Consider the following 16,442-nt stretch of genomic DNA (forward strand, 5'->3'; position numbering starts at 1 on the left):
AACGTGGTTATTGGTACGTTCATGGTTAATTCATATCCAGCTACAGTGCTTTTTGATACTGGTGCTACGCATTCCTTCATTACTCAGTCTTTTGTCGAGCATCATGGTATTCATACTAGCACATTAAAGAGGTGCCTGTTAGTATCTTCACCGGGTGGACAGTTGAGATCTCACACTTACTGCCCGAGAGTCAGTGTTTCCTTGAGGGGAGTAGAGTTCTGTACTGATCTGATGGTGCTAGACACCAAGGGCATTGATGTCATTCTGGGAATGGAGACTCTGGCTAAATGGGGAGTTCGGATAGATTGTGCTCAGAGGACAGTCTTGCTATCAGCTTCCAGTGGCCAAGAGGTTGTTATCAGTGCAGTAGAGCCTTCTGGATTTCTTCATCAGATGGAGGCTAGACCCACGGACGGTATTCGCGTGGTGTCTGAATTCCCGGATGTCTTTCCGGATGATCTGCCAGGTATGCCGCCTGAACGCGCCATTGAGTTTTGTATTGATCTCTTGCCTGGCACAGCTCCTATTGCAAAGCGGCCCTACCGTATGGCACCTATAGAGCATGAAGAAGTTAAGAAGACTATTGATGAGTTGCTAGCCAAGGGCTATATCCGTTGCAGCTTCTCTCCTTGGGCTTTTCCGTTGCTGCTAGTAGATAAGAAGGATGGCTCGAAGAGGATGTGTGTGGATTATCGTGAGCTGAATGCAGTTACTATCAAGAACAAGCATCCACTCCCCCGTATTGAGGATCTCTTCGATTTGCTTCGAGGTGCTCGTATATTCTCGAAGATTGATCTTCGTTCGGGTTATTTTCAGTTGAGGATCCGTCCTGGGGATATTCCGAAGACGGCATTCACCTGCAAGTACGGGCTATATGAGTATACAGTCATGTCCTTCGGCTTGACTAATGCCCCGGCTTTCTTCATGCATCTGATGAACATGGTCTTCATGGATTATCTGGATGTCTTCGTGGTGATTTTCATTGATGATATTCTGATCTTCTCCAAGACAGAAGAAGAGCATGAGGAGCATTTGAGGCTCGTGTTGCAGAGATTGAGAGAGCATCAGCTGTACGCCAAGTTCAGCAAGTGCGAGTTCTGGATTGACGAGGTTCCATTCCTCGGTCATGTTATCTCTCAGGGAGGCATTGCTGTTGATCCAAGCAAGGTGAAGGATGTGATTGAGTGGGAGACACCGCAGACAGTGAAGGAAGTCAGGTCTTTCTTGGGCTTAGCAGGATATTATCGGAGGTTCATTGAGAATTTCTCCAAGATCGCGAAGCCTTTGACTTCTTTACTGGAGAAAAATGTGGCTTTTGTATGGACTGATGAGCGTCAGATGGCCTTTGATGAGCTGAAGAAAAGGTTGACTACGGCGCCAGTCCTGACTCTGCCAGACCAGACGAAGAGGTTCACGGTATATTGTGATGCTTCGAAGGATGGTCTTGGGTGTGTTCTGATGCAGGAGGGCAGAGTGATTGCTTATGCTTCACGGCAGTTACGTCGGCATGAGCTGAATTATCCCACTCATGATCTTGAGTTAGCCGCAGTTGTGCATGCTCTGAAGATTTGGAGGCATTACTTGTATGGGCAGCGTTGTGATATCTACACTGATCACAAGAGCCTCAAGTATATTTTCACGCAGAATGAGCTGAACATGCGGCAGAGAAGATGGCTAGAGTTGGTCAAGGACTATGATCTAGAGATTCACTATCATCCGGGCAAGGCCAATGTTGTAGCAGATGCTCTGAGCAGAAGAAGTTATGTCAACATGGCCGTGGCTTTCCAGATGCCTCCAGAGTTATGCGAGGAGTTCGAGCAGCTGAGTCTGGGCTTCTTGCATCATACCTCCAGTGCAGCATTTGAGGCAGTACCGACTCTAGAGGCAGAGATCCGGCAGCATCAGAAAGATGATGAGAAGCTGCAGGAGATTCGTGAGTTGCTTAAGAAGGGCAAGGCTCCTCATTTCAGAGAGGATGATCAGGGTACCTTGTGGTACAAGAACCGGATCTGCGTGCCTGATGTGCATGATCTTCGGAAGTTGATTCTGAGTGAGGCCCATGATACAGCTTATTCTATTCATCCGGGCAGCACGAAGATGTACTATGATCTGAAGGAACGTTTCTGGTGGTATGGGATGAAGCGTTCAGTGGCAGAGTACGTGGCTATTTGTGACACCTGTCAGCGTGTCAAGGCTGAGCATCAGAGGCCAGCAGGTCTATTGCAGCCTTTGAAGATTCCAGAGTGGAAATGGGAGGAAATCACTATGGACTTCATTGTTGGATTGCCTCGTACTCAGAAAGGGTACAACTCCATTTGGGTAGTAGTGGATCGTCTGACGAAAGTTGCTCACTTCATACCAGTGAACACTACCTACTCCGGTGCTAGACTTGCAGAGTTGTACATCTCTCGGATTGTCTGCTTGCATGGTGTGCCCAAGAAGATCATATCTGATAGAGGGTCTCAGTTCACTTCTCGTTTCTGGGAGCAGCTCCATGATTCGTTGGATACGAAGCTGCGCTTCAGTACGGCTTATCACCCTCAGACAGATGGGCAGACAGAGAGAACCAACCAAGTGTTGGAGGATATGCTGAGAGCTTGTGCCATCCAGTACGGCACTAGTTGGGATAAGTGCCTGTCATTTGCTGAGTTCTCATATAACAACAGCTATCAGGCCAGTCTGAAGAAGTCACCCTTTGAGGCATTGTATGGCAGAAAGTGCAGGACTCCTCTCTATTGGGATCAGATTGGTGAAAAGCAGCTCTTTGGCCCTGAGATCATAGATGATGCAGAGCAGATGGTTCAGGCTGTGCGAGAAAATCTGAGGATTGCACAGAGCAGGCAGAAGAGCTATGCTGATGGCAAACGGAGAGACCTGACTTTCAGTGTCGGTGATTATGTGTATCTGAAGGTGTCTCCGATGAGAGGAATCCGTAGATTTAATGTCAAAGGGAAGTTAGCACCTCGGTATGTGGGGCCATTCAAGGTGCTAGAGCGGAAAGGCGAAGTTGCTTATCGCCTGGAGTTACCTCTCAGCCTCTCAGGAGTTCATGATGTCTTCCATATATCTCAGCTGAAGAGATGTTTGCGTGTACCCGAGGAGCAGGCACCCCTGGATGGAGTAGATGTCCAGGAAAATCTGACTTATACTGAGCATCCGGTGAAGATTCTGGAGACATCAGAAAGGGTTACTCGGAACAAGCGCATCAGGATGTGCAGAGTTCAGTGGAGTCACCACAGTGAAGCTGAGGCTACTTGGGAGCGAGAAGATGAGCTAAAGAAGACGTATCCAGATCTCTTTGCTAGCCAGCCCAGCTAAATCTCGGGACGAGATTTCTTTAAGGGGGTAGGGTCTGTAACACCCTAATTTTAAATTTCAGCATTTATTAATAAATTTAATTGGCTTTAGTTAAATTTTCTAAGGTTTATTGTGTTTAGTTGGCATTTAATCTAATTTTTGTTCCTTAATTAATTAAAATTCATCATAGTTTTAAAAATTTTTGTTGCATTCATGCTGGTGCATAATTTTATTTGAGTGTGGTTTGAATTCAAATTCAAATTTGAATTCAAATTTTGTTTGAATTAGATTTAGAAAAGTAAGAGAAATAGAAAGGAAAAACCCAAAACCAGCCAAAACCCAAACCCGGCCCAAGTCAACCCAGCCCGGTCCGTCTCCTCTCTCTCCCTTTCATCCGGCCGGCCCAGCTCGCCACTCCCCCGTTCGGCCCAGCAAGCAGCCCAGTCAGCCCGCCTCCCCTCTTACCCGCGCCTGGCCCAACGCGCCCACTCCACTCAGCCCACGCGGCCCAGCGCCCCCGCGCTCTCTCTCTCCCAGGCCGCACGCGCCCCGCCCCTGCCACCGGGCCCCGCTCGCAGCAGCCCAGCGCCCAGCTCCCCGACGCCCCGGGCCCGCCTGTCATCCCCGACCTCCGTCTACCTCGCGCCAACTGCCAGCCGGATCCCCGCCGCTATCACCGCGCCGCGTCAGCCCTGGACCCGCACGCCGAGGCCGGCCCCTCCCTTTTTAAACGCTCCCTGGCCCCCCTCCCGCACCCTACCTCTCCACGCAGCCGCCATCCTAGCCCTAGCCCGCTCCGCCCCGCGCCGCTCCGCCCCGCGCCGCTCCCCTGTTCCGCGTGGCCGCAAAGCTCCGCTGCGCCATAGCCCCGCCGGAGTAGCGCAGCGGCCTCATCTCGACTCCAGGAGCACCCCGCGCCGTCCAGAAGCCCGGGGGCGCTCTCCTTCGTCCCCAACACCGAGCTCTGCCCGGAGCGCCGCCGACCAACGTCGCCGCCAACCCTGCGTCACGAATCCGCCGTCCCGAGCTTCTGGTGAGCCCCCCGTGCTCCAATCTTGCCTTCCGTTCATTTAGCGCTTCGAATTTTGCCCTGGCACGGCGGGAACGCCCGACCCCGGCGAGCCCGTCACCGCAGCGCCGCCTCCACCGCCGAGCTCCACGCTCCGGCCACCCCCGACCCGCGCACGAGGCCCCAGTGGACCACGCGTGTCGCGCCCGTCATTTTGCACCAAACCGCGACCCGAATCGAGCCCGGGAACACCGGATTCGGTTGCGCCGGCGACCATCCGCCGCGGAGCAGAGCTCCGGCGACGGCGCCGCCGCCCCCACGCGCCCGAAACCCCCTGGCCGCCCGATCTCGGATGGACGGCCACGATTAGATCTAGATCCAAACTGTTCTTAGCCATCCGATCCAGATCCAAGCGCCCAGATTCAAGCGTACCCCTTCAGCCTGGCGTTTTTGTTAAAGAGCCCCTCGGTTTTCTTGTTATCAACCCGCAGTCCACCTTTATTCAAAAATAATCTCAGTTAGGTCCTGTTTTTATCACTTTAGCCCCTAAGCTTTCCAGTAATAGTGCCCGCCGTCCCTGTCCTTGTGTTTTTGCACGTTAGCCCCTATAGCTATGCTTTAATTACGTTTTAGCCCTCGGTTTTAGCAGAAAAGCCCCTGAAACTTCAGTTTTCTTACAAATAAGCCCCTAGAACTTGTTTTTGGCCTAGTTTATGCGTTTTAGCTCCGTTTTTAGCGTTCTTTATATCCACGCGATCGTTGTAACGCGTAGAATAGTTCTAGAATAGTTTTGTGCGCTGTTTTTATGTATTGATGTACTGTTTCTTAGTTTTTGTTAATGTTTGTTTGTATGCTTATTTTCGTGCATTGTTTTGGCCATGTGTTCGTGAGTAGACGTTGATCCATCTGAGGAGCCCCAGTACCAGTACCAGGAGCAGCCTTCTTCCGAGCAGTTCGAGCAGCAGCAGGAGCAGTACGAGGAAGGCAAGTATAACATGAACAACCTATCACTTTAAATACAATTTCATACTGCATTTTAATATTGTATGCCTATAAGGACTGTCCTAGCCACTTTATGTCCTTTATATATACCTTTGGGTTGCATTTTGGTTAGTTGTGCTAGGTTGCTGCGCTATAACACACTCTGGTCCTTTTTAATTAAATTGATTAATATTTTACTTGAACTTAATTCTGAGAGTGGCACTCTGTGTGGCTTGAGTGGCTCACTTCTCGTTAAAAGATGTTTTTTTTAGAAACATGGTTTAGGGGGGCCAGCACGGTGCTTAGTGCTTGGTTGGCCACTCTCCATAAGGACCGGTTCATAGAGCGACAACCTGGGACAACAGCGCTACCACAAGGCTAGAATGGGATAGACTTGGCGTAATAATTAGATCTTTTTGGTTTGGAGTAACTTACCTGCGGGGCAAGAGTAGTAAGCTTCAATGGTCCCTGCTCCTCCGGCTTGGTCTGTGCTTGGATTGCGCTCCTGTGCTTGTACCCCCGGAGGTGGGCCCCATCGTCGCTGACCTATCTCTCGCGGTTACGCCTTACCAACGAGATTCTTTGTAAAGGCCTCGTAGTGAGTCGCTGGCCATCTCACCTAAGGAAGTGTGATGAACAACTGGCGTAGCTCACGACTTGTGGGTAAAGATGTGCAACCTCTGCAGAGTGTAAAACTGGTATACTAGCCGTGCTCACGGTTATGAGCGGCCCAGATCCTCCTTTTGATTAGTGAAGTTATCTCCTTCCGACGAGGGAGGTGCTTCTCGGGGTTTACCTTGGTGGCTTGGTTTTGGTTTGGTTCTCAGTAGTAGTATAATTAATTCTGATTAATTACTATGTAACTGGGTTAATGGTAATTCATCAACTCGTAGTAAATAGCTTTAATAAAACTTTGCCAACACTTAAAAGCTAATGCAGTTGAGTCAGCCAGCCTAGAGCCTCATAGTTTGTGTTATACTTGTTGAGTACAAGTTGTGTACTCACTCTTGCCTCTTCTCTACTTTTTCCTCTTGGCTACGCTACTGCTGCTCAGTTCCTGCCGACGCGAGGGAGTTCGTCCAGTGCTACCAGGACTACGAGGACTTCTAGGTGCTTCGTCTCCCAGTCGACGTCCCTGTGGCGCCCTGCTTCAGCTTCGGAGAGTTTTATTCGTATTTTGTACTTCGCTTCCGCTGTATCAGACATTTTGTCATTATTGTAATAAATAACATTCGTATTCGCTTTAATATATCTTTTTACGTGATATGTGCTATGATATACTGTTCATTCTGTTGTATATACGTGTGACTTGATCCTGGCACGTATATGATTGCTCGGTTTATGTCCTTTTATAAACCGGGTGTTACAATACTACAACCGCGTCACACACAGGGACGAGGACAAGAAGAAGGATGCAGAGGACAAGAGCGGCGATGGCAAGTTCCCTCGATGGAGAATGTCTTCTTCATTTTCGGGGGTCCGGCGGCAAACATGACCACTCGGCAGTGCAAGCGCGAGCGCTGAGAGGTCTTCTCCATCCGGAAGGCCACGCCATCCTACCTCAACTGGTCGGAGGACACCATTTTCTTCGGCCGCGAGGGCCACCCCGACTACATCCCGAACCCGGGACTGTATCCACTCGTCGTGTATCCCATCATCGGCAACACGCGGTTCTCCAAGGTGCTTATGGATGGAGGCAGTAGCCTCAACATCATGTATGCGCACACCTTGGATCTCAAGGGGATCGGCTTGGACAAGCTGCGCCCCAGCCCGTCGCCGCTCCACGGCGTTGCACCGGGAAAGCGAGTCCAACCCCTCGGTCAGATCGATCTGCCTGTCTGCTTCGGCAGGTCGGCCAACTTCCGCAAGGAGATGCTCACCTTTGAGGTGGTGAGGTTCCAGGGAGCATACCACGCCATTCTTGGGCGGCCATTCTACGCCAAGTTCATGGCGATCCCCGACTACACTTACCTCATGATGAAGATGCCGGGCCCGAAGGGTGTCATCACCATCGGCTCCTCGTTCGAGCACGCCTATCAGTGCGATGTCGAGTGCGTCAAGCACGCCGAGGCTCTGGCTGTGGACAAGGCCCTCATCGCGGAATTGGAGAGGATGGCGAACGAGGCCATGGACTCCACGCAGCGACACGTAGGCCGCTTCGAGCCTGCAGAGGGCACCAAGGACGTACCCCTCGATCCGAAGACCCCCGACGGCAAGACGCTGAAGATCAGCGCTACCCTCGACGACAAATAGGAAGTGGTGCTCGTCGACTTCCTCCGTGCCAAGTAGACATCTTCGCGTGAAGCCCCTCGGACATGCCTGGCATACCGAGAGAGGTTGCCGACCACTCCCTTGACATCCAGCCCAACTCCAAGCCGATGAAGCAGCGCCTGCGACGCTTTGACGAGCTCAGGCACCGGGCGATCGACGAGGAGGTGCACAAGCTTTTGGCGGCTGGATTCATCAAGGAGGTATTTCATCCCGAGTGGCTAGCTAATCCTGTATTAGTTAAGAAAAAGAACGGGAAATGGAGGATGTGTGTAGACTATATTGGTTTAAATAAAGCATGTCCGAAAGTTTCTTTTCCTTTGCCACGTATTGATCAAATAGTTGATTCAACTATGGGATGCAAACTTTTATCCTTTCTTGATGCTTGCACCGGTTACCATCAAATAAAGATGAAGTTATCTGACCAGCTCGCGACTTCTTTTATCACTCCTTTCGGCATGTACTGCTACGTTACGATGCCCTTTGGCCTTAGAAACGCTGGAGCTACATGCCAGTGGTGTATTCTCCACGTGTTTAGAGATCATATCGGGCGGGCCGTAGAAACATATGTCAGCGACATCATCATAAAATCCAGGAAGGTGCACGACCTGGTAGCCAATGGCCAGCGTAGAATGGCTGCAGTAGCACATCGAGCACTATCGGGACAAGGCGATCGATATGTGCGAGGCCATTAAAGACTTCGGTGATTTTGATAAGTTAGGCCAAGGTTTTACGTCGGCTGATCCATTAGAAAAAGTAGATATTGGAGATGGTTCTATTCCTAGGTCGACTTTTGTAAATGCAAATTTGTCGGATGATTGTAAAGCCGATTTAATAAAGTTATTAAAAGAATATGTCGATTGTTTTGCATGGGAATACTCTGAGATGCCTGGTTTGAGTCGTGATTTGGTTGAGCATTGGCTGTCGATTAAGACCGGTTTTAGACCTTATAAACAACCTTCTAAGAAGGATTCGGGCAAGATTAGAGTGTGCATTGATTTTAGAGATCTTAATAAAGCTACTCCTAAAGATGAATGTCCTATGCCTATAGCCGATATATTGATCGATGAGGCTTTTGGACATCGTATTATCAGTTTTCTTGATGGTAATGCAGGTTACAATCAAATATTCATGGCTGAAGAAGATACGTCTAAAACGGCCTTTAGATGTCCTAATTTTGTTGGTTTATTTGAGTGGGTTGTTATGACTTTTGGATTGAAGAATGCTGGTGCTACTTATCAAAGGGCTATGAATTTGATCTTTCAGATTTACTTGGTATTATATTGGAGGTCTATATTGATGATATTGTGATTAAATCGTCCGGCTTGAGTCATCATTTGGCTGATTTAAGACTTGGTCTTGAGAGGATGCGTCAGTATGGATTGAAGATGAACCCACTCAAGTGTGCTTTTGGTGTATCGGCTGGGAAGATTTTGGGCTTCATTATTCATGAGAAGGGCATAGAGATTGTTCCAAAGAGAATTGAAGCCATGAAGAAAGTGGAGGCTCCTGCTTGCAAGAAAGACTTGCAAAAGTTTCTAGACAAAGTGAATTTCTTAAGGAGGTTTATATCTAATTTGTCCGGAAAGATAGATGTTTTTACTCCTATTCTTCGGTTGAAAGATGAAACTAATTTTACTTGGGGGCAGAACAGCAAGAAGCTTTTGAGAAGATCAAGAAATATTTGTCTTCACCACCGATTCTCAAGGCGCCTAAGAGAGGTATTCCTTTTATGCTTTATGTGGCTGCAGAAGACAAGGTTATTGGTGCTGTTTTGACTCAAGAGACCGAAGGGTATGAGTATATCATCACATATGTTGGCCGGCGGCTTATTGCTGCGGAAACGAGGTATACATTTATTGAGAAATTGTGCTTATCATTATATTATGCTTGTACAAAGTTGAGGCATTATCTTTTATCAAGTATTTGCATAGTTACTTGTCAAGCAGATATTATTAAGCATATGCTACAAAAGCCGATTTTGAGTTGTAGAATCGGAAAGTGGGCTTATGCACTTGTTGAATATGATTTGGCCTATGAATCATTGAGAGCTATTAGAGGCCAAATTGTAGTGGATTTCATTGTTGAACATCGGATTAATGATGAGCATGATTTGGAAGTCGGCTATGTTACTTGCACACCATTGAAGTTGTTCTTTGATGGATCGGCTTGTGATGATGGTCAAGGAATTGGTGCCGTTCTGATCTCTCCGAGTGGTACTATTTTTGAGTTCTCAAACCGGTTGGAAGAAGAGCGCACGAATAACCAAGTTGAGTATGAAGCACTTCTATTTGGCTTGGAATTCTTGGAATCAATGGGCGTTAAACACATGGAAGCTTATGGTGATTCACTTCTGGTGGTGCAGCAAGTATCCAAGGTATGCCAATGCTATAACGGGTCTTTAAATGCATATCTTGATAGATGCCTTGATATTATCTCTTGCTTTGATGAATTTATAATCCGACATATTCCAAGAGATAGTAATAAGAAGGCAAATGCTCTGGCTCAGCAAGTATCTAGCTACAATGTTACTAAAAAAATTTTAACATGAGAAAGTTGATGCGAACGACAGCCGAGTTACTGGTTCTGGACAAACCAGTCAGACCAGATGCCCCGACCGGTCTGACCGCCCAGACCGATCTGACTGGTCCAGAGACCGCTCTGACCGGTCAGCCTACTGAAAACAATGAGTCGGCTGCCACTTCCAATTCCAAAGGGAAGGCTGAGGTTAAAGATGGCAACAGGTAGCAAAAACCCGCGTACCCGCGGGCACCTGACCCGATGGGCAAGGATACAGGTGCAAGAGTCTGTCCGTGGGCACGGATTCGGGTAGGATTTTAAACCCGACGGGCATCAGCTAACGAGCAAGAAAAATGTCTACCCGTACCCGCAAACCCATCAAACCCGCTCTCCACTATCTGACATGTGGGGCCACAATTCCTTTCCTCCCCTGGACCCTTCCTTCCCCGTGAATCCTTCCCAGTCCCCAGATCTGAGCAGCCCCCACCCCCCACGCCTCCTCCTCTAGATCTGAGCAGCCATCCACCTCTCCACCGTGGCTCCACCAAACCACCACCCCACGGTCTCCACTGCCCCACGCACTCCGGTCTCTGCTGTTGGCTGCCTCCTCTGCGACAACCCACCTCCTCCAGTCAACGCCGCCCCAACGCCGGTCCCCGCCGTCCTCGACACTCATCATGCTTGCACGCCGACCGTCATCCTCGTCGCCCCCGCGCTGATTCGCGCGGTTGCGCCGTCCTCGTCGCCCGCACACTGGTCGTCGTCCTCGTCGCTCGCGCGCTGGCCGGTCTTGCCGCACACATGCCAGTGGCCGGTGGCTGTCCCCATCACCTCCACGCCGTCCTCATCTCTTCATGCCGCCGGCTGCCGTGTCCTCCTCGCCACCCTCCCGCTGACTGTCATCCTGATGACCTTGCTGCCCTCCAATCCAGTCGGCCCGCCATCTCCACCACCATCCTCATGCCAGCTCGCCGCCCTCCTCTAGATCTGGCGGTCACACGGGCATGCCTACGGGAAAGGCATACCCGCGGATGGCGGGCGCGGGCACCGACTGCGGCCCGTGGCGGGTGACGGGCGCGGGTGCGGGTACGAGATATTTCTCGTGGGTGCGGGTCTGTGCCGCGTGTATCCGCGGGCAAAATACATGTTGCCATTTTTAGCCGAGGTTGCTGATTGGAGGGTACCTATTGTGAAATATTTAATGGACCCTGGTCATGATGCAGAGAGGAATATTCGACGTTTGGCATTTAAATACGTTTTGATCGACGATGAGCTTTATCGTCGAACCGCCGAAGATGTACTTCTCAAGTGCTTAGATTCTGATCAGGCCCGTGTTGCTATGAGAGAAATTCATGAAGGTATTTGTGGTACACATCAATCGGCTCCTAAAATAAAGTGGTTGCTTAGGAGAGCCGGTTTCTATTGGCCAACTATGATGGCGGATTGTTTCAGATATTATAAAAGGTGTGAAGAATGTCAGTGATTTGGTAATGTTCAGTTGGTGCATGCTGCATTATTGCACCCTATAATCAAGCCATGGCCGTTCAGAGGTTGGGGGTTCGATTTCATTGGTCAGATTAATCCCCCTTCTTCAAAGGGACATCGCTTCGTGTTGGTTGCTACGGATTACTTCACTAAATGGACCGAAGCAGTTCCTTTGAAGAATATGACACATCGGGAGGTAATTGAGTTTATTACGGAGCATATTATTCATAGATTCGGCATTCCTCAAACTTTGACAACGGATCAAGATTCATCTTTTATTTCAAAAGAGGTACGTGATTTTGCTGAATCTTACAAGATTAAGATACTCAATTTATCTCCATATTATGCTCAGGCCAATGTTCAAGCCGAGTCTAGTAATAAGATCTTGATAAAGCTCATAAAAAAGATAGAAGAAAATCCCAGGAGGTGGCATGAGGTTTTATCAGAAGCATTGTGGGCTCATCGCATATCTAGACATGGTGCTACTAAGTTTACTCCTTCTGAGATTGTATATGGTCAAGAGGCCGTTTTGCCCGTTGAGATGAATCTGGACGGTTATTGATTGGCTAAACAAAATGACCTTACTATTGTTGATTACTATAATTTGATGATGGACAATATTGATGAAGTAAGCGATAAGCGATTGCAGGTTTTGAAGGAAATTGAGAAGGATAAGCTTCGAGTGGCTAGAGCTTACAACAAAAAGGTAAGAGCCAAATCTTTTTAGGTTGGTGAGCTGGTAAGGAAGACAATATTGCCTCTTGGGATAAAAAAACAACAAGTTTGGCAAGTGGTCGCCAAGTTGGGAAGGGCCGTATAATATTGTCAAGGTTATCTTCGGGAATTCTTATATGGTGAAGAGGATGCAAGGAGAGCGTCTTCCAAGGGCTCTTAATGGAAGATACTTGAAGAAGTACTACCCCAGCGTGTGGCAAGACGCTTGAAGACGAAGACGACCGGTATAGAGTATCGCCCTTAGTATTATTTTTTGTCTTGTATTTTCTGTGTAAATCTATGTATCTAGGATAGTTTCTGGTACTTGATTTTTGGCTTGCAAAGCTCACCAAAAAGGCAGGAGGGGCATATGTTGGCAGCCAAAATTGGCAAACACCGAGGCCGGCCGGTCAGAGCCTGTGTAGTCCGAGTAGAGTTAGGTTTGTATTTTGTAATCCGTTTGTAACTCAATTTGGAAGGGGTACGACTTCCCCGGCCTATAAATATAAAGGCCACGGCCGATTGAGGTCCTTCTACCCAATCGAATCAAACAATTTACATTTTTTCTATTTTTCTTCAAACCCTAGCTTTTCCTATCTCGTGTTGTTCTTTGCTCGTCTCGACGGCGTTCAAGGGCATCTTGGGGGGCCTGCCAACCTCAAGACAACCCTAGATCTTCGAGCTTCAACAGAGTCCCTCCCGAGCTTGAGGTTCTAGGTCTTCGCGAAGTTGTCTGCACCCGACCGGTCTGACCGGTTGCCGGCGTGCTTCATCTGGTTCTGATCGTTGCGATCTGCACGTTCTAGCGCCTGTGTGTTGACCAGATTTCCGTCAACAACTTGTCCTCTGAATGGTTCACAGCATAACCAACACATCCTCTTTTTTCTCTCGGGCAAAAAAATAGCTTTCCTTCCTCAAAGCTCTGTTCAACGCGGCAACGTCTGATTCTACATGGATCCCTAAATAAATAAATAAAATAAAATAAACCCCTGACGCCATTGATGCCACGAATGCATCGATGGATGGGTGACGCAAATAGTACTGGTAGCAGGAACGCATGGTTCAGTCACAGACAATTGGCACATCACATCTCTCTAGAAAAGAATCGGTAATGCCATCTAATAATATGCAAAATGCAGCCATCGAGCAACCGCATCTGGACCTAGCAACATCGATTACTGCATTAGTCAATGGCTCCGTCAGTCACCTCACGACACTTGCTTGCCATCGGCAACCTACTTCTGCCTTTTATTTAAGGGAACATATCAGGTGCAAACTGTGCAAATCTCCAATCTGAACCATCAGATCAACATCCGGGAGGGGGCAGAGGGCACTATGTAAGAAACGCTTATAGGAGATGCGGGTAGACATACATAGGAGAAGCGGTTTTTTTTTCGTCTCAGAATTTGCATTTCTGATGTGAGGTCATAGGAGACGCGTCTAACTGCATCTCCTATAACACAAGATAAGAGACGCGTGTAACCGCGTCTCGTATGTTGTCCAAAAAACATCTCCAGTGATTGGTACCAGAGACACTGAAAACAACCCGCGTCTCTTATTGTGGAATTCATAGGAGACGCGTCTGGTAAACACACGTCTCCTTTGTTAACTATCATAGGAGACGCGTCTCGTAAACACGCGTCTGCTTTGTTGATTATCATAGGAGACGCGTTCTTTAGTTTATTGTTATAGGAGACGTGTTCTTTAAACACGAGTCTCCTATGTTCATTGTTATAGGAGACGCATTCTTTAAACACGCGTCTCGTATGTTTGTTATTATAGGAGACGCGTTTTTTTAAACACGTGTCTCCCATATTGGTTCTGAAAGGAGACTCGTTTTTGAGCATGCGTCTCCTTTGATTGTTTTCATAGGAGACACTTATTGCTTCTCTTCCGCGTCTCCTATGACTTTTGCCACACAACACATAAATTGAAGCTGATACATGCATCACACGACACAGGCAGAAGATCTTCAACATTCAATATATACATCAATTTATACATCACAAATAACATCCAGTTCACAATTGCATCCAGTTCAACATTCAACATCACATAACATGCATCCAGTTTAAAATTGTTCCTCAACAACAGAAATGACAGGAAGTACATCTAAATCACATTAGGCCCTGGGTTCCTGCAGTGGAACTCTCCCTTTGGCGAGATCACCTGATCCAAGATGAAGGAGCAGAGCTTCTCTTGAATGGCTTGCAGAATATCGATGCTGAGGGCGTTGGTCATCACTTCGAACTCCTGATTTGGAAGAACAAAAAAAATCAGCAAGGAGAAATCCCAAAACTAAAATTCAATTGTAAGGCATGCAAGGAAGAGCCATCACATGTGTCTTACATTGGGAGTTATATCTCTGGATCAGTTTGCATACTTAGTAATTCCATTGCTTTCACCATGTGATGGATGACATAGAACCCACATGCATTGCCACCAGGTTGCTGGTGGCACTAGAAAAAAATAATAGAACAAAAATAGTAAAAGGGAAGAAACTACACGCAATTTCATAATAGAACATATGAAGTGCATGAATAAAAGAAAAGTGCATTCTGAAATTAATTCCCAGTCCCCAGTTATGACTAATCCAGAATCAACTGTATTTCTCCCTCATATCATGATCACCAGTCTAATCTTATTATACTGCAGGCCATAGGAATTGAAATGACAAGCTTCCAGCTAATTAACATGGATCTAGGTGAAAACTGATATTATGCGTCATGTCCATCTTTCATAGGAAATTACCATACCGGAAACTTTGTCACATGTTGCAAGCTCGTGCTGGTGTCCATCTTCTTCATTGTGCAGAATGAAAGAAAAGCCCTACATCAACATAGTCACACAGCCATAGACCATCTTTAGCTAGTTCATGAAATATGAAATATTTAGAGAATTAGTAGAAGGTCATGAAAGAACTCACTCATCAAGGGTCTGTTTCAATACACTGTGATCACATGCCTTGGACCTTAGAGAATCAAAGTACAGTGCCTTTCTTCACTTTGGAATGAGAACTACTAAAATCCAGTGGCCAACTGTGTTATGAGCAAACATGATAAGTTTCTTCCTAGCCATTTTTTGCATAGCCTTTGTCATATAATCCACCACATAAGATCTATCTTCATTCATGGTACTCATGAACATCGTCTCTAGATCAAGGAAGCCCACGGGCACAGACTTTGCCTTTGTTTCCTTGATTATGCACCTAGTTAAGAATTAAAATAGCATTTATGAAGCATTTATCAAGACAACAAATGGACTAAATAAAGCGCATTTATGAAGCTATATCCAACAAATGATTAGTGAGGAGATGATTAGAGGAACTTACAGTGTGAAGCTGCGGAGTAAAGACACATCCAGCGCATCGAGATTGAAGAGGTCATATAAGTCATTGAAACACAAAAGGTAACACTCCTCTTCAACTTCTCGTAGAAAATGCACACGCTTGTATGAGGCCACTATATATTTCATTTTTTCTTTACAAAGTTGCATGTAGTAATTATGGAGTGAAGTGGTTGCAGGTCCAGCATTCTCAAGTTCAGCAGCTGTCAACAATGCTCGTCCGTAAATGTATTTTGGGTTCTCCTGAGTCCATGGTGATGCAGCACCTTTCTTCTTAGGCTGCTTCCTACCAGCAGCCTCCTTATACCTTTTCATGGCGTCCTGCTTCTTTGAACCCTTTTGTATCCCACTGTTAGCAGCTCCAATCTTGTTTGCTGCAACTTTTTCAACATTCTTGGGTGCACTCTTGGGTGCAGCAGTGATGGGAGCATCATTGGGTGCAGCTGCGGTGTTTGTAACACTCTTGGCTGCAGCGGGGATTTGAGCACTCTTGGCTGCAGCAGTGATTGGAGCGCTCTTGGTACCACTCTTGGGAGCACCAGCAGATTCAGATTCCTTTGTAGGGAGCTTGGATGCATCTGATGCACTCTTTGTTATTGCCTTGGCCACAGTCTGTGAAGAAACTTGCTTTGATCTAACAACAATAGCAATCCTCGGCCACTGTATCCTTTGCAAGACAGCCTCTCCAAGTTTTGAGATCTCATCATTTGGAGGGAATGGAAGCACAATATCAGGCCACTCAGCAGCTCCACTTTGACCACTGCACATTCTGGTTGAATGGGAACTGTATGTAGCTCAAATTGCCTTGGATAAACTGTACCCC

At 47.5% G+C, this 16,442-nt stretch overlaps 1 protein-coding gene across 1 annotated transcript; it reads left to right on the forward strand.

Moving 5' to 3' along the window:
• Positions 1-7,159: 7,159 nt before the first annotated feature.
• Positions 7,160-7,540, forward strand: LOC120667609. The gene has a single exon (XM_039947650.1). It carries the CDS (start codon positions 7,160-7,162, stop codon positions 7,538-7,540), a length of 381 nt encoding a protein of 126 aa, XP_039803584.1.
• Positions 7,541-16,442: the final 8,902 nt, after the last annotated feature.

The sequence above is a fragment of the Panicum virgatum genome, chromosome 3N (assembly GCF_016808335.1).
Source record: "Panicum virgatum strain AP13 chromosome 3N, P.virgatum_v5, whole genome shotgun sequence".
NCBI classification, from domain to species: Eukaryota; Viridiplantae; Streptophyta; class Magnoliopsida; order Poales; family Poaceae; genus Panicum; species Panicum virgatum.

What these genes read in the sequence shown, in the direction of transcription:
- LOC120667609 (XM_039947650.1), top strand. Translation starts at nt 7,160, where the DNA reads ATGCTCACCTTTGAGGTGGTGAGGTTCCAGGGAGCATACCACGCCATT.